Source organism: Melanostigma gelatinosum (assembly GCF_949748355.1).
Source record: "Melanostigma gelatinosum genome assembly, chromosome: 12".
Lineage (NCBI taxonomy): Eukaryota > Metazoa > Chordata > Actinopteri > Perciformes > Zoarcidae > Melanostigma > Melanostigma gelatinosum.
In genome coordinates, this window is record NC_136645.1 from 859273 (window position 1) to 878365 (window position 19093).

Below are 19093 nucleotides of genomic sequence, written 5' to 3' on the forward strand. Positions count from 1 at the left end.
TTCAACATGTGACTCTTTGTACTTTATTTGAACAGAAAGGCCTGAAAACTCCCAGAAGCATTTATTAATCAGAGCTGACCAACACATCGAGGAAACAAACGGGAATCAAACCGCCGCTTTCTCTGTGACGGTAAACATGAGGGTTCAACATCAGATGAAAATATTAAATATAAAGTATAAAGTGAAGCAGAAAAAACACCAATAATATACGTGTCATTTCAAAAATAGATTTATCTAATGTAACATTTTCCCACTTGACCAAGAAAAATAATCTATTTATGACCTAAAATGATTCATCTTGATAATTAATCTGCAGATTAATTATTTCTTTGGATTCATTTGATGATAACTCTGCTACGCATCTCTTTATTCCTTAAAGTTAAACATTAAGAGAAGATGAGAACGGAGTGCAGACTGAAGGATCAGAGTCACGTCATCAAAATATCAAATAGGATTTAGATTTTAAACCCACAGAAACATGAAATGACCCTTTAATAAAACTCCACAAGTCCTGAGACAAACACAGAGAAGCTAACGTGCGGTCACCGTGTGGACAAAATAATGTGGACGCCGCCGGTCGCCGTGTTCATGTTTAGAGGAAGATGTGAAAACGTCCCGTTTGAATAATGTCCTAAAATTATTCTATAATGCGTCAAATAAAATCATGAAATATGAATAAACAACAATGTCTTCAGGTTTAAATCGATCAATAATCAATAACGAGGGCGTCCACACACTTCGGTCCACTTAGTGTGTTACAGTCACTTTAAGGCTTTTATAGGTTTAGATATGTTCCAGATATAGATTTAGATATGTTTATATATCAAGCAGCACAATAAGAAAAACACTCATACAGCTGTGAAACCAGAAGATTCTGTGGTTTGAACTTCTCATGAGGAGGAGGAGGAGGAGGAGGAGGAGGAGGAGGAGGGTAAACAGTCATGATGAAGAAGGAATGAACACAACGAAACACAGATTCATTCAAAAAACTGTAAACGCCGGACTTTGTGTTGAAGAAATCCTCCAGAGGTGAGAGAGACAGACCTGCAGCCAGCCAGACAGAGAGACAGACAGCGAGACAGAGAGACAGACAGACAGATAGACAGAGAGACAGAGAGACAGAGAGACAGGCTCTATGTAAAGATGAGGCCGGCCTCGTTGTAAACCTGGAACACCTTCTCGATGGCGTTGACGTACGCCGCCGTCCTCAAGTCAAGACCGAGGTTGTACTTGTTGGCTGTTCTCATGATTTGCTGCATGAGGGAGGAGAGAGGAGACAAGGAGGGAGGAGAGGAAGGATGTAGAGGAGGAGACAAGGATGGAGGAGAGGGTAGCGGAAGGATGTAAAGAAGGAAACAAGGAGATCAAGAATTGTTTCAGGTCTGACTTTTAAATGAAGTTAAAGATTCAGACGAGAAGTTTTTAATTCATGTAAAGAAGTGTGTGTGTGTGTGTGTGTGTGTGTTACCCTCGCAGAGCGCTCCATGGTGAAGGCTAGACCCGAGTGAACGATGTCCTTCTCAGACGCTCCCTGAAACCAAAACACATGTTTACAACACCACAGAAGAAGAAGACGTAGTAGTAGCAGTAGTGATAGCAGTAGTGATAGCAGCAGCAGTAGTGAGAGCAGTAGTGATAGTAGCAGCAGTAGTGATAGCAGTAGTGATAGTAGTAGCAGTAGTGATAGCAGTAGTGCTAGCAGCAGCAGTAGTGATAGCAGTAGTGATAGTAGTAGCGATAGTAGCAGCAGTAGTGATAGTAGCAGCAGTAGTGATAGCAGTAGTGATAGTAGTAGCGATAGTAGCAGCAGTAGTGATAGTAGTAGTGATAGTAGCAGCAGTAGTGATAGTAGTAGTGATAGTAGCAGCAGTAGTGATAGTAGTAGTGATAGTAGCAGCAGTAGTGATAGTAGTAGTGATAGTAGCAGCAGTAGTGATAGCAGTAGTGATAGTAGTAGCGATAGTAGCAGCAGTAGTGATAGTAGTAGTGATAGTAGCAGCAGTAGTGATAGTAGTAGTGATAGTAGCAGCAGTAGTGATAGTAGTAGTGATAGTAGTAGTGATAGTAGCAGCAGTAGTGATAGTAGCAGCAGTAGTGATAGTAGTAGTGACGAGGAGTCTTTACCTCCCTCCCCAGCACCTACTTCTATTTCGGGTCCATACTTTGGATCGCAATCCTCTCTCACACTCTCCCCATCCTCCCCCCACCTGGAGTTCACTGACCACATAGAAAAGCTGGTCATTGCTGGAACCAAACACACTCCTCTCCCCACTCCTCAACGGTACCACAATTGATATCTTCTGGGTCCAGGCTACAAGGCTAATGACACCAATGACTCTCTCCAGGAAAAGTCGGGGCCCTGTATGCAGCTAGCCGTTTCAATTCCTGTCCTGCAAGTTTATAGAAAAAGAAAGGTGAGGCTGCGAAGAAACAATACTAAACATGCTAACTTATCAAACTTAGCATACATTCCTCGTCAGCCTGTCCAAATAAATTGGGCTAAGAAAGTTTTAACCACATTAAACCTAGCTTTATTAAATGTCAGGTCTCTGTCAGGAAAAACATTTTTAATCAATGATTTTATTGTTGGGCACAAACTGGACATTTTGTTTTTAACTGAAACTTGGTTGAATCAAGATAACAGTGCAGCTGTTCTTATTGAATCAACACCTCCCAACTTCAGTTTCATGAGCGAAACAAGAGCGCATAAGAAAGGAGGTGGAGTTGCTGTTTTATTTAATGATTCTCTTCAATGCAAGCAGATGTCCTTTGGTCATTTTAGTTCTTTTGAATATGTGGCTCTGAATTCCACTCAAGCTGTATTCCTAAACATTTACAGACCGCCTAAATACTGTGCAACCTTCTTTGATGAGTTTACTGAACTGCTGTCTGTAATCTGTATTGATTTTGACTGTGTTGTTATTGTTGGTGATTTTAATATCCATGTTGATAATCCCAGGACAGAGAGTCTATAGAACTATGTGGTGTCCTTGATAACTATGATCTGACTCAGCATGTGACAGGACCCACCCACAACAGGGGGCACACTCTGGACCGAATCATCACCAAAGGTGTAAACATTTCCAAGGTTGCTGTGACTGATGTTGCACTCTCTGATCATTTCTGTGTTTTCTTTGAGAGTGCAATCTCCTTGCACACAAATGTCCAAACCAAGGTTGTGACAAAGCGTTACATCTCTGAAAACACCAGTGAACTATTTATTCACAAGTTCTCCTCCACACCAGCCCTCTCTTGCCTCTCAGTCAATGAGCTTGTAGATGGCTTCAACTTTAAAGTTAAAAATATTGTTGATGCCATTGCACCCACTAAAGTGAAGGTTGTCTCGGGTAAGCAAAGATCTCCTTGGAGAAATGCTACGCTGGTCAGAATAGAGAAACGAGAGTGTCGGAAAGCTGAGCGCAGGTGGTGAAAAACTAATCTCCAGGTTCACTGTGACATCTATAAAGAGAGACTTCGCAAATATAATTTGGAACTTAGAAATGCAAGGCAGTCATTCTTCTCTGACATCATAACCAAAAACAAGAACAATACACGCGCCTTATTTGCTACCGTCGACAGGCTAACAAACCCTCCAGTGTCGGTAGCTGCTGAGCTCCAATCCACCTGCATGCAATCAATCTGCCTCCTTTTTTACTGACAAAATTCAGAAAATTAGACAAGCAGTCAGTGCCTCCACACCAACCACAGGATATGTGTTGTCCCGATCTCTGAATAACATCCATTCAAATATCATGACACAATTTCATTCAATCGACCGTAGAAGCCTAGAAGACATTATACAACATCTGAAGTCATCCTCCTGCTGCTTGGATATTCTACCAACACACTTTTTCAAAAATATTTCAAACTGCATGACCACTGATCTTTTACAAATTGTAAACACATCCCTTCTCTCAGGTGTCTTCCCACAAGCCCTAAAAACTGCAGTTATTAAACCGCTCCTAAAGAAAGCTAGTTTAGACTCCGCAACGATGAAAAATTATAGGCCAATATCAAACCTCCCATTTTTAAGTAAAATAATTGAAAAAGCGGTTTTCCAACAGCTGACCAACTTCTTGGCCGTAAATAACTGCTTTGATGTTTTCCAGTCAGGCTTTCGACAGCACCACAGCACTGAAACTGCTCTTGTTAAGGTTTTCAACGGCATCCACTTAAACATAGACAATGGCAGAAGTTCAGTCTTAGTGTTACTGGATCTCAGTGCTGCATTCGACACGGTCGACCATGCCATACTCCTAGAAAGACTAAACATCTGGGTGGGACTCTCTGGCACAGCACTTAACTGGTTTGAATCCTACTTGAAGGGCCGAGAATACTTTGTGTCTGTAGCTGATTACACATCAGAGCTGACTAAAATGACATGTGGTGTTCCCCAAGGTTCAATACTGGGGCCTCTTCTATTCAACATCTACATGCTTCCACTAGCTCAGATTATGGAAAACAACAAAGTGTGTTATCATAATTATGCAGACGACACACAAATCTACATAACTATGTCACCAGGGGACTATAATCCCATACAAGGGCTGGGTAACTGCATTGAACAAACCAACAACTGGATGTGCCAGAATGTTCTTCAATTAAACAAAGATAAAACAGAAGTAATTGTTTTTGGTACCAAGGACGAACAATTGAAAATCACCGCTCAGCTTCAGTCACTGATGTTAAAACCCACAAACAAGCCAGAAATCTAGGTGTAGTTATGGATTCAGACCTCAACCTGAACAGCCATATCAAGACAATTACAAAATCAGCCTCCTATCACCTGAAGAATATATCAAGGATTAGAGGACTTATGTCTCAACAGGATTTGGAAAAACTTGTCCACGCATTTATCTTCAGCAGACTTGACTACTGTAACGGTGTGTTTACAGGTCTCTGTAAAAAGTCAATCAGAAAGCTGCAGCTGATTCTGAACGCTGCAGCTCGAGTCCTCACTCAGACCAGGAGGGTGGATCACATCACTCCAGTTCTGAGGTCTTTGCACTGGCTTCCTGTCCAACAAAGAATTGACTTTAAAATCCTGCTGTTGGTTTACAAAGCACTGAATGGTTTAGGGCCAAAATACATCTCTGATCTGCTGCTACCTTATGAACCATCCCGACCCCTCAGGTCGTCTGGGACCGGTCTACTTTCTGTTCCCAGAGTCAGAACTAAACATGGAGAAGCAGCGTTCAGTTTTTCTGCTCCACATATCTGGAACAAAGTCCCAGAAAGCTGCAGGTCTGCTGAGACCCTCAGCTCATTTAAATCAAGATTTTTTCTTTCTGTTTGCTGCTGCCTTTAATAGAGTGGTCTCACCGACGTCACGATCTCCTTAGTTACGAGGTCTGTCAGCCATGTTGGAGTACATACAGATCCTACATGGCGGCGAGTAAACAAGGAAGTGCGGCGAAAATACCATACTTTGAATCACTGGATAGTGCATCAAAGGTTCGCTACCTGGCCAAATTGAAGGTTATTGGTAACTTGGATCCCTATACGATGAGTGCAGATGGTTTCAGTGCCGATCCTACTTATCTTCCATCGGTAAACTACGCCAACATCTACACGTATCTCGTGAACACCCCGAGTCCTCACACAAAAGACGAGTTGGAGTGCTACAAAGGGCTCGACGCTTATAATCAGTTTGTCAGTGGATGGGTCCGAGACGTCAAAGCAACGGTCGTCGAGAATTCTCATCTCGTCATTGGAAGAGTAAATATATACAGATCTGGTCAGATATTTAGCAATATTCAATGTTTACTCAGTGCAAACAGACACGTGTGTTTGTTTACATTGTACGTGCATGTCATTGTGTGCGTGTGTGTAGGAATTCACTTTCAACTAACTCCTAACTTCATCCCCCCCCCCCCCCACACACACACACACATATATATATATATATGATCCGACGTTAAACTCATATCAAGCAATGCTGAGGCTGCATCTCTGTGTTTCGCCTGTTGTACACGCTCGACACGTCTCTGGTACCGACTGCTGTAACGGGCCGATGAAGCTTCGGTAACCTTCTCATGTCAACGTTTAATTTATATTTCCTTTATTAAATACTGTTCACAAACGAATTTGTAAATAAAATCACTGACCACTTATAAAGTGATCCGCACATACTCTAGTGTACGCCAAATTCCATCCTTTATATCTCGAGAGATGCGTGACAGCCATTTCTCGCGACGTCGCTTGGATAGCTCCTTCGTGTCATTTCCTTGATGTGTAATGACCGCTGGCAAACGAAAGAATGATTTCTTGTCTATCAGCTCTGCTGCCACAACCAAAGACAGCACAAAAGTTCACCACCGATAGGTTATGCGACTCAGCCGTGCATGCCAGTGGCTTTGTGTGTACTCCAACATGGCCGACAGCTAAACTGTGACGTCACACGAGACCACTCTATTGAACCACATTCAATTCATATATTAATCAATTTCCTGCATTTCTGCATTTTACGACTGCATTTTATTTCTTGCACTGTTTTTTAATGTTTTAATGAATGTTCTTAATTGTTTTTAAATCTCCTTTTCTTTTGCCTTATGTTTTGATGCTTTTAATGGTTTTATGTGAAGCACTTTGAATTACCTTGTTGTTGAAATGTGCTATACAAATAAACTTGCCTTGCCTTGATAGTAGCAGCAGTAGTGATAGCAGTAGTGATAGTAGTAGTAGCAGTAGCAATAGTAGTAATATTGTTAGCAGCAGCAGCAGTAGTGATAGTAGTGATAGTAGCAGCAGCAGCAGCAGTAGTAGTAGTGATAGCAGTAGCAGCAGCAGCAGTAGTAGTAGTGATAGTAGTCGTAGCAGCAGCAGCAGTAGTAGTAGTGATAGTAGTAGTAGCAGCAGCGAGTACTCACAGCGACCCTGGCCTGGAACTCAGAGGTGGGGACAATGGGGATGGCTCCGCCGTGTTTACCAAACTTCCTCTCTAGACTCTCCTGAACCGACACTGAAGAGAGAAAGAGAGGGTGATGCAAAGGAGGGTGATGAACAGGAGGAACAACATCCTCCTCTCTGTGACGATCAATCAATGGATGTATTGATCGATGGTCTGTGGGCACTCACTCAGCAGGTGGTAGTTTGAGTCCCTCTCGTATTTGAAGGTGAGTCGACCGTAGCTGACGTGGTTCAGATTCTTCAACCACTCAAAGTACGACACCGTCACACCGCCGGCGTTCAGGTACAGGTCCTATCAGAGGAGAGAGGGGGCAAGGACACAGGAGAAAACATGGAACAAGGAGAGGAGGGAGTAGATGAAACAAGGAGAGAGGAGACAAGGACACAGGGAGAGGAGACAAGGAGAGGGAACATGGTGACAAAGAGAGGAGAGGATACGAGAGGAAAGAACACACAGAGGAAACATGGAAACAAGGAGGGTAAAGAGACAAGGAGGGAGGAGACAAGGAGATTAATGAGAAGAGGAGCCAAAACAAGGCAGAACATATAAAAACTGTATTCCATCTTAACAGAACAATGCAGAAGTCCACTGACTAAGAACGAAGAGCTCACTGACCGGGATCACCATGATGTTCCTCTCCAGGAAGATGCGGTCGGCTTCGGGCGTAGTCGGACCGTTCGCCCCCTCAGCGATGATCTGAAAAGACCACAGACCAGGTCGGTGTACTGATGCATGCTGGGAAAACAGGCATTGATGGTGAGTGTGTTACCTTGGCCTTGATCTTGTGTGCGTTGCTCTTGGTCAGCTGCTTCTCGCTGGCCGCTGGGATCAGGATGTCACAGTCGGCCTCGAGGATGCTTCCTTCGTATGGTGTCGAGTTAGGGAAGCCGACGATGGTCCTGTTTTCCTGGAGGTGGAACATTCATGAAGTTAGTTCAACAGATAGATTGACAGAGCAGTGTTACAGACGTTACTTCACATAATTATTCAAATTATATTCAATAAGTAAAACTTGTCTTTGAGACGTCACTGTAGTAACAACGATAATCCAGCAGGTGGTGTACTGGTCCTTTGTTTTTATTACTGCATGTTTATTGACAAACGCAATACTGAACTCCTATTGGTTACAGTACTGACCAGTTTGTAGTCCCGTTTGTCACTTTGTCACCAGTACTGACCAGTTTGTCGTCCCGTTTGTCACCAGTACTGACCGGTTTGTAGTCCCGTTTGTCACCAGTACTGACCGGTTTGTAGTCCCGTTTGTCACTTCGTCACCAGTACTGACCAGTTTGTAGTCCCGTTTGTCACCAGTACTGACCGGTTTGTAGTCCCGTTTGTCACTTCGTCACCAGTACTGACCAGTTTGTAGTCCCGTTTGTCACCAGTACTGACTAGTTTGTAGTCCCGTTTGTCACTTTATCACCAGTACTGACCAGTTTGTAGTCCCGTTTGTCACCAGTACTGACCAGTTTGTAGTCCCGTTTGTCACCAGTACTGACCAGTTTGTAGTCCCGTTTGTCACCAGTACTGACCAGTTTGTAGTCCCGTTTGTCACCAGTACTGACCAGTTTGTAGTCCCGTTTGTCACTTTGTCACCAGTACTGACCAGTTTGTAGTCCCGTTTGTCACCAGTACTGACCAGTTTGTAGTCCCGTTTGTCACCAGTACTGACCAGTTTGTAGTCCCGTTTGTCACCAGTACTGACCAGTTTGTAGTCCCGTTTGTCACCAGTACTGACCAGTTTGTAGTCCCGTTTGTCACTTTGTCACCAGTACTGACCAGTTTGTAGTCCCGTTTGTCACTTTATCACCAGTACTGACCAGTTTGTAGTCCCGTTTGTCACTTTATCACCAGTTTGTAGTCCCGTTTGTCACCAGTACTGACCAGTTTGTAGTCCCGTTTGTCACCAGTACTGACCAGTTTGTAGTCCCGTTTGTCACTTTATCACCAGTACTGACCAGTTTGTAGTCCCGTTTGTCACTTTATCACCAGTACTGACCAGTTTGTAGTCCCGTTTGTCACTTTATCACCAGTACTGACCAGTTTGTAGTCCTCCAGCTCTTTGGGGCTGATCCCGTTGGGGTTCCAGATGCTTCCGTCCATTTCTCCGATCCCGACACACTTGGCCCCCATACGATGAAGGTAACGCATGGTATGAAGACCCACGTTACCAAAACCCTGCAGACACAGAGGGCACAATAACTCTGTGACATTTCTGTTTTTTATTTAAATATCTCAACAACTACTGGATGTTCCCCGCAATACTATTCAATACTACTTTGATTGTTGATCCGTTAACAATCGATTAGTAACAGCCAATAGAAGCATGCTATGATGCTGATGTCAGCATTTAGCTCAAGTGAAGCCTCACAGAGATGCTACCAAACACACCATGGATGCTAAAACACGCCCTTCTCCTACAGCTCCATCGTTAGGGTGTTGCATTCTGGGTGTTTCTTTGTCAAGAGCACTTTGTTAGCAGACCACGAACATTTTAGTACTTATTCCTACTAAGACAGTGAAAAGGCCTTCGGACCGGCCATTAAACCCGATGACCTAAACGTCCTGAGGTCTGTGTGTTGTGGCTGTAGTTTAACTGGAGGAACACTTGCGGCTTCACATGAGTCAGTGATGAGTCATCTCTGAGGATCGTAGGGAGGACTGAGGGTGGAAACACTGATGGGGGGAGGGTTTCTGCGGACTACTTTCTGCGGCGGATGAATCCACATTTGGTGCTCTAGTGAGAATAAACTAAAGTGCGTTTGTGGTGACGAAGGATAAACAGTGAGGCTCATATATATGACCTGGATGATGAAGGTCTTGTCCTGGAAGCCGGGACACATCCCCAGCTGGCTCATGTAGGCCGCCTCGTTGATGAAGTTCTCGATGCCGTGGAAGACTCCTCGGCCGGTGGCGGAGATGCGACCGTGGATTCCTCCCTGACTGATGGGCTTACCGGTGACACAGGCGTGAGCATTGATGTCCTGGAGAGAGAAGAAGAAACGGGAACAGAGAGAGAGAGAGAAGAAAAACATATAAATATACATATACACATACATACATATACATATACACATACACATACACATACACATATACACACACACATATATATATAAATATATATATATATATAAATAAATGAATATAAACAGGGCGTTCCTTCGTCTTCATCGTGATGGAAAGACATGGCAGGTCTTTACATTACCTGCTCAGACTAAACTTAAAGTCGGATTTGAACTCTAATAAACTCTTTGCTTCTGGTCTAATCGGGTCACGCGGTCAGAGGCAGGTCGTGACCGCCGGCTCCGATGGTCGAGGGCGACTCCTCGTCCTGCTTCCTGTTCTAAATCAAGGCGCGGATCAGACAGACCAGCAGAGACTCACGTTGTGTCCCAGCGTGGTGGCGTAGGTGTCAGCGATCCAGGACATCTCCCGCTCCCCGGTGCTCATGTCGGGAGCAGGAACGTCGATACCCGGTCCTGTAGAACCACGCAGACATCCGCAAGATTATGATATGATGTGATGTGATATGCGAGAGCTTTAAGAGCTCGATACACCACAGAGCACGACAAAGACACCACCGTTCTCTCACAAACACTCTTTAGACAGACAGACGATCCACAGCAGCATCTACAGCTACAGGTCAACAACAAAGAACACACAGTACAAATATTAAACATAAAAACAACAAATACAATGAAACTGAATAATATTGAATTAACGACAAACAATCGTACAAAGATTTAACCAAACAAACAGTAACGTTGTTAGAGTTGTGTGATTGACATCCAACTGTGTCAAATATTTAAACAAATAAGTTAAAAACAATGAGGGTAGAAATATACTGATATGAATATAGTATATATATATATATATATATCTCTCGCAAAACTCTCGACTCTCCTTCTCTCAGAGGGTGAAGCGAGGAGCCTCCTGTAGTCAACTAAACGTGTTGATGTCTCATTAATATTCTTAACTCTGAGCAACCGAACCACTCATTTATTGTTTTTGTATTTATTGCTGTTATATTTGATATTATATTTATAGATATTATATTTATTGTTATTATTATTATTATATCGTCTCACACACAATAAAAACCTCACGTGAGGGAGGAAACAGCAGCAGTTTATTTTAGAACTTCTTGTGTTGCAGCTCAAGAAACAGTTTTACATAATAATAATAATAATACTAATTATAATAATAATAATAATCATAAAGAAATGTAGATTATTTTCTTAATTGATTTAAATGTTCTCACATAATAATAATGATAATAATGATAATAATAATAATAATAATAATAATAATAATAATGACAATAATAAATATGATAATAATGCTGATAATAACACCAGTATAATAGAGTCAGTGATGCAGGTCGGTGACTCACCGATGAAGCCCTTCTTGGCGAGCTCGATGGTGAACCTCCTGGTGATCTTCTCCAGCTCGTTGTCCTAAAACACAAATAAACTTCAACACAACGTTGAAATGCTTCATCACGACACCACAGGTTTCACCTGAGCCATGCTAGCAGTTTCCCCCTGCTCCCAGTGCTTATGCTAAGCTAACTCGTGAGAGGTCAGAGGTGTTTGTTGCAGCAGAGTGAAGAGAAGCAAACACTGATCCAGAGAGAAAGTCATCGACTCATCATGTCTGCCAGCTGATGGCTCAGGTTTCAAAGGAACACACTCCTGATAGGTCACATGGTTCACTCCCCTCTGCAGCAGCTTTTGGGTTTGTTTATGTTTCTTATTGCTTCATTTAATAAGAAAGAGAAGACATTCATCTTCTGTTATTGCTCATCGTAGTCCCAAGAGGCAGATGTTTGCGTGACTTCTTCTGCAGCGTCTCTCTCCACCTCCTCTAGCTCATGCCCATGCTCCTCCTCCTCTTCTACCTCTCTCCCTCCACCTCCCTCTCCCTCTAGCTCATCCTCCTCTTCTTCTACCTCTCTCCCTCCACCTCCCTCTCCCTCATCCTCCTCTTCTTCTACCTCTCTCCCTCCACCTCCCTCTCCCTCATCCTCCTCTTCTTCTACCTCTCTCCCTCCACCTCCCTCTAGCTCATCCTCTTCTTCTACCTCTCTCCCTCCCTCTCCCTCATCCTTCTCCTCTACCTCTCTCCCCCCACCTCCTCTAGCTAATCCTCCTCTTCTACCTCTCTCCCTCCTCCTCCCAGAGTTCACATGTGTAGACTTACAGAGTAGTTTTTTGTGTTGATCTTGACTCCAGCTTTCGCTCCACCAAACGGCACATCTGGAACACATCACTAATGTAACATCTGCTTCACTGGGACACCAAACACCACACGAACATCATCTCCATCATTAACTACCAGAACAGGATTTATGTCTTATTTTATCAGAGTGTGTTTATTGTTACGCACCAAAAGAGAGAGAGCGCGTGTGCGAGTGTGTGTGTGTGTGCGTGTGTGAGTGTCTGTGTGTGTGTGTGCGTGCGAGTGTGTGTGCGTGCGTGTGCGTGTGCGTGCGAGTGTGTGTGCGTGTGTGTGCGCGCGTGTGTGTGCGTGTGTGCGTGCGAGTGTGTGTGTGTGTGCGAGTGTGTGTGTGTTTGTGTGCGTGTGTGTGCGAGTGTGTGTGTGTGCGCGCGAGTGTGTGCGTGTGTGCGTGTGTGTGCGAGTGTGTGTGTGTGTGTGTGTGTGCGCGCGAGTGTCTGTGCGTGTGTGTGCGTGCGAGTGTGTGTGCGTGTGTGTGCGAGTGTGTGTGTGTGTGTGCGTGTGTGTGCGAGTGTGTGTGTGCGCGAGTGTCTGTGCGTGTGTGCGTGCGAGTGTGCGTGCGAGTGTGTGTGCGCGTGTGCGTGTGCGTGCGTGTGCGTGTGCATGCGTGTGCGTGTGCGTGTGCGAGTGTGCTCACCGACTACAGCACACTTGTAGGTCATGAGCGAGGCCAGAGCTTTCACCTCGTCTACAGACACATCGGTACTGTACCGGATACCTGAAAACACACAAAACAGTAACATCAGTTCACCTGAAGACCAGGACCAGGACCAGGACCAGGTCTCAGGGAAGACTTTGTAGTCCAGCTCAGTTTCAGGAACAATCCTAAAACAACAGGGATTAAATGGACCATTAAACCGGATGAAATCATGGCACCAAACTTTAAAACGAGCTTAAAATGAAAGTGAGTTTCGTGTTTTACTCTTCTGATGCACAGATAATTTATTATACACAAATGTGAAAACAAAGTAATCGATATATTCAACATGTTCAGTGTTAAAATGGAGGTGCTACGTGTTATAAATGAACATTTTTACAACCTCTACTTTGTTGAAATGAGATATCTCAATTTTAAGCTTCATTTTTGTTGCTTTTTACATGATGTGTTCAGGGACCACCGGAAAGATGAAGATCTGAGGATAATTATGTATTTTTACAGCTTCTGCTGGAGGAGCAGTCGAGCTCAACTCACTGGTTCATGATCTGGAGTGTTGAAAGAGAGAAAGAGGTAAAAATAACCCGTGTAGATTCTTTCACTACCGTGTCTGTACTGCAGTAATACTGTGTAGAAGTACCTCATACAACCACACTACTGCAGTAATACTGTGTAGAAGTACCTCATACAACCACACTACTGTAGTAATACTCTGTGTAGAAGTACCTCATACAACCACACTACTGTAGTAATACTGTGTAGAAGTACCTCATACAACCACACTACTGTAGTAATACTGTGTAGAAGTACCTCATACAACCACACTACTGTAGTAATACTGTGTAGAAGTACCTCATACAACCACACTACTGCAGTAATACTGTGTAGAAGTACCTCATACAACCACACTACTGTAGTAATACTCTGTGTAGAAGTACCTCATACAACCACACTACTGCAGTAATACTCTGTGTAGAAGTACCTCATACAACCACACTACTGTAGTAATACTGTGTAGAAGTACCTCATACAACCACACTACTGTAGTAATACTGTGTAGAAGTACCTCATACAACCACACTACTGTAGTAATACTCTGTGTAGAAGTACCTCATACAACCACACTACTGTAGTAATACTCTGTGTAGAAGTACCTCATACAACCACACTACTGCAGTAATACTGTGTAGAAGTACCTCATACAACCACACTACTGTAGTAATACTGTGTAGAAGTACCTCATACAACCACACTACTGTAGTAATACTGTGTAGAAGTACCTCATACAACCACACTACTGTAGTAATACTGTGTAGAAGTACCTCATACAACCACACTACTGCAGTAATACTGTGTAGAAGTACCTCATACAACCACACTACTGTAGTAATACTCTGTGTAGAAGTACCTCATACAACCACACTACTGCAGTAATACTCTGTGTAGAAGTACCTCATACAACCACACTACTGTAGTAATACTGTGTAGAAGTACCTCATACAACCACACTACTGTAGTAATACTGTGTAGAAGTACCTCATACAACCACACTACTGTAGTAATACTCTGTGTAGAAGTACCTCATACAACCACACTACTGTAGTAATACTCTGTGTAGAAGTACCTCATACAACCACACTACTGCAGTAATACTGTGTAGAAGTACCTCATACAACCACACTACTGTAGTAATACTCTGTGTAGAAGTACCTCATACAACCACACTACTGTAGTAATACTCTGTGTAGAAGTACCTCATACAACCACAATACTGCTGTAATACTGTGTAGAAGTACCTCATACAACCACACTACTGCAGTAATACTGTGTAGAAGTACCTCATACAACCACACTACTGTAGTAATACTCTGTGTAGAAGTACCTCATACAACCACACTACTGTAGTAATACTCTGTGTAGAAGTACCTCATACAACCACACTACTGTAGTAATACTCTGTGTAGAAGTACCTCATACAACCACACTACTGCAGTAATACTCTGTGTAGAAGTACCTCATACAACCACACTACTGTAGTAATACTCTGTGTAGAAGTACCTCATACAACCACACTACTGTAGTAATACTCTGTGTAGAAGTACCTCATACAACCACACTACTGCAGTAATACTGTGTAGAAGTACCTCATACAACCACACTACTGTAGTAATACTCTGTGTAGAAGTACCTCATACAACCACACTACTGTAGTAATACTCTGTGTAGAAGTACCTCATACAACCACACTACTGTAGTAATACTCTGTGTAGAAGTACCTCATACAACCACACTACTGTAGTAATACTGTGTAGAAGTACCTCATACAACCACACTACTGCAGTAATACTGTGTAGAAGTACCTCATACAACCACACTACTGCAGTAATACTGTGTAGAAGTACCTCATACAACCACACTACTGTAGTAATACTGTGTAGAAGTACCTCATACAACCACACTACTGTAGTAATACTGTGTAGAGGTACCTCATACAACCACACTACTGTAGTAATACTCTGTGTAGAAGTACCTCATACAACCACACTACTGTAGTAATACTCTGTGTATAAGTACCTCATACAACCACACTACTGTAGTAATACTCTGTGTAGAAGTACCTCATACAACCACACTACTGTAGTAATACTCTGTGTAGAAGTACCTCATACAACCACACTACTGTAGTAATACTCTGTGTAGAAGTACCTCATACAACCACACTACTGTAGTAATACTCTGTGTAGAAGTACCTCATACAACCACACTACTGTAGTAATACTCTGTGTAGAAGTACCTCATACAACCACACTACTGTAGTAATACTGTGTAGAAGTACCTCATACAACCACACTACTGTAGTAATACTGTGTAGAAGTACCTCATACAACCACACTACTGTAGTAATACTGTGTAGAAGTACCTCATACAACCACACTACTGTAGTAATACTCTGTGTAGAAGTACCTCATACAACCACACTACTGTAGTAATACTCTGTGCAGAAGTACCTCATACAACCACACTACTGTAGTAATACTCTGTGTAGAAGTACCTCATACAACCACACTACTGTAGTAATACTGTGTAGAAGTACCTCATACAACCACACTACTGCAGTAATACTGTGTAGAAGTACCTCATACAACCACACTACTGTAGTAATACTCTGTGTAGAAGTACCTCATACAACCACACTACTGTAGTAATACTCTGTGTAGAAGTACCTCATACAACCACACTACTGTAGTAATACTGTGTAGAAGTACCTCATACAACCACACTACTGTAGTAATACTGTGTAGAAGTACCTCATACAACCACACTACTGTAGTAATACTGTGTAGAAGTACCTCATACAACCACACTACTGTAGTAATACTGTGTAGAAGTACCTCATACAACCACACTACTGTAGTAATACTCTGTGTAGAAGTACCTCATACAACCACACTACTGTAGTAATACTCTGTGTAGAAGTACCTCATACAACCACACTACTGTAGTAATACTCTGTGTAGAAGTACCTCATACAACCACACTACTGTAGTAATACTCTGTGTAGAAGTACCTCATACAACCACACTACTGTAGTAATACTCTGTGTAGAAGTACCTCATACAACCACACTACTGTAGTAATACTCTGTGTAGAAGTACCTCATACAACCACACTACTGTAGTAATACTCTGTGTAGAAGTACCTCATACAACCACACTACTGTAGTAATACTCTGTGTAGAAGTACCTCATACAACCAACTACTGTAGTAATACTCTGTGTAGAAGTACCTCATACAACCACACTACTGTAGTAATACTCTGTGTAGAAGTACCTCATACAACCACACTACTGTAGTAATACTGTGTAGAAGTACCTCATACAACCACACTACTGCAGTAATACTCTGTGTAGAAGTACCTCATACAACCACACTACTGTAGTAATACTCTGTGTAGAAGTACCTCATACAACCACACTACTGTAGTAATACTCTGTGTAGAAGTACCTCATACAACCACACTACTGTAGTAATACTCTGTGTAGAAGTACCTCATACAACCACACTACTGTAGTAATACTCTGTGTAGAAGTACCTCATACAACCACACTACTGTAGTAATACTCTGTGTAGAAGTACCTCATACAACCACACTACTGTACTAATACTCTGTGTAGAAGTACCTCATACAACCACACTACTGTAGTAATACTCTGTGTAGAAGTACCTCATACAACCACACTACTGTAGTAATACTGTGTAGAAGTACCTCATACAACCACACTACTGCAGTAATACTCTGTGTAGAAGTACCTCATACAACCACACTACTGTAGTAATACTCTGTGTAGAAGTACCTCATACAACCATACTACTGTAGTAATACTCTGTGTAGAAGTACCTCATACAACCACACTACTGTAGTAATACTCTGTGTAGAAGTACCTCATACAACCACACTACTGTAGTAATACTGTGTAGAAGTACCTCATACAACCACACTACTGCAGTAATACTCTGTGTAGAAGTACCTCATACAACCACACTACTGTAGTAATACTCTGTGTAGAAGTACCTCATACAACCACACTACTGTAGTAATACTCTGTGTAGAAGTACCTCATACAACCACACTACTGTAGTAATACTCTGTGTAGAAGTACCTCATACAACCACACTACTGTAGTAATACTCTGTGTAGAAGTACCTCATACAACCACACTACTGTAGTAATACTCTGTGTAGAAGTACCTCATACAACCACACTACTGTAGTAATACTCTGTGTAGAAGTACCTCATACAACCACACTACTGTAGTAATACTCTGTGTAGAAGTACCTCATACAACCACACTACTGTAGTAATACTGTGTAGAAGTACCTCATACAACCACACTACTGCAGTAATACTCTGTGTAGAAGTACCTCATACAACCACACTACTGTAGTAATACTCTGTGTAGAAGTACCTCATACAACCACACTACTGTAGTAATACTCTGTGTAGAAGTACCTCATACAACCACACTACTGTAGTAATACTCTGTGTAGAAGTACCTCATACAACCACACTACTGTAGTAATACTGTGTAGAAGTACCTCATACAACCACACTACTGCAGTAATACTCTGTGTAGAAGTACCTCATACAACCACACTACTGTAGTAATACTCTGTGTAGAAGTACCTCATACAACCACACTACTGTAGTAATACTCTGTGTAGAAGTACCTCATACAACCACACTACTGTAGTAATACTCTGTGTAGAAGTACCTCATACAACCACACTACTGTAGTAATACTGTGTAGAAGTACCTCATACAACCACACTACTGCAGTAATACTCTGTGTAGAAGTACCTCATACAACCACACTACTGTAGTAATACTCTGTGTAGAAGTACCTCATACAACCACACTACTGTAGTAATACTCTGTGTAGAAGTACCTCATACAACCACACTACTGTAGTAATACTGTGTAGAAGTACCTCATACAACCACACTACTGTAGTAATACTCTGTGTAGAAGTACCTCATACAACCACACTACTGTAGTAATACTGTGTAGAAGTACCTCATACAACCACACTACTGTAGTAATACTGTGTAGAAGTACCTCATACAACCACACTACTGTAGTAATACTCTGTGTAGAAGTACCTCATACAACCACACTACTGTAGTAATACTGTGTAGAAGTACCTCATACAACCACACTACTGTAGTAATACTGTGTAGAAGTACCTCATACAACCACACTCCTGCCTCTTCAAAGGCTCCGCCTCAGACAGAGAGTGGCGAGAAGCAAACACACACGTCCACACGTCTGTACACGCACGCGCACACACACACACACACACACACACGTCTGTACACACACGCACACACACACACACACACGTCTGTACACACACGCACACACACACACACACGGCTGTACACACACGTCTGTACACACACACCCCAACTGCACACACACACACACACACACACACAAAATGGCTGCAGCTCAGAGAGACAAATGGAAGCGCAAGAGGAAGGAGGAAGTTGTTCTGTTTTTATACGTTTGAGACTTTTCTTTCTGCACACGTCTTTAAACGTTGGTAGTTATTCTTCACTGAAGAATGCACAGTCAGCAGAAAGAAGAGGAGTGAGGAAGAGGAGCGAGGAAGAGGAGCGAGTCACGTCAGGAACAAAGAGTTTCATCAAGTGAAAAGAACCACACCCAGTGTACATACTGCCATCGCTCTGCAAACACGAAGCACACACACGTTCACCAGGTAATG

The 19093-nt window shown here is 42.6% G+C and overlaps 1 protein-coding gene across 1 annotated transcript in view; it reads right to left on the reverse strand.

Annotated features, from left to right (window-relative positions):
• The window catches only part of LOC306786066 (glutamate dehydrogenase, mitochondrial-like), a 23500-nt gene continuing 4407 nt past the window's right edge, over window positions 1–19093 (reverse strand). The window contains exons 2-13 of the mRNA XM_079280700.1: window positions 12789–12869; window positions 12116–12171; window positions 11307–11370; window positions 10298–10392; window positions 9715–9894; window positions 8951–9088; window positions 7680–7817; window positions 7526–7606; window positions 7078–7201; window positions 6870–6961; window positions 1469–1531; window positions 1–1253 (exon numbers count right to left, since the gene is read on the reverse strand). Coding sequence (XP_079136826.1) covers window positions 1134–1253; window positions 1469–1531; window positions 6870–6961; window positions 7078–7201; window positions 7526–7606; window positions 7680–7817; window positions 8951–9088; window positions 9715–9894; window positions 10298–10392; window positions 11307–11370; window positions 12116–12171; window positions 12789–12869 — 1232 coding nt within the window. The 3' untranslated portion in view covers window positions 1–1133. The remainder of the gene's footprint in view (window positions 1254–1468; window positions 1532–6869; window positions 6962–7077; window positions 7202–7525; window positions 7607–7679; window positions 7818–8950; window positions 9089–9714; window positions 9895–10297; window positions 10393–11306; window positions 11371–12115; window positions 12172–12788; window positions 12870–19093) is intronic.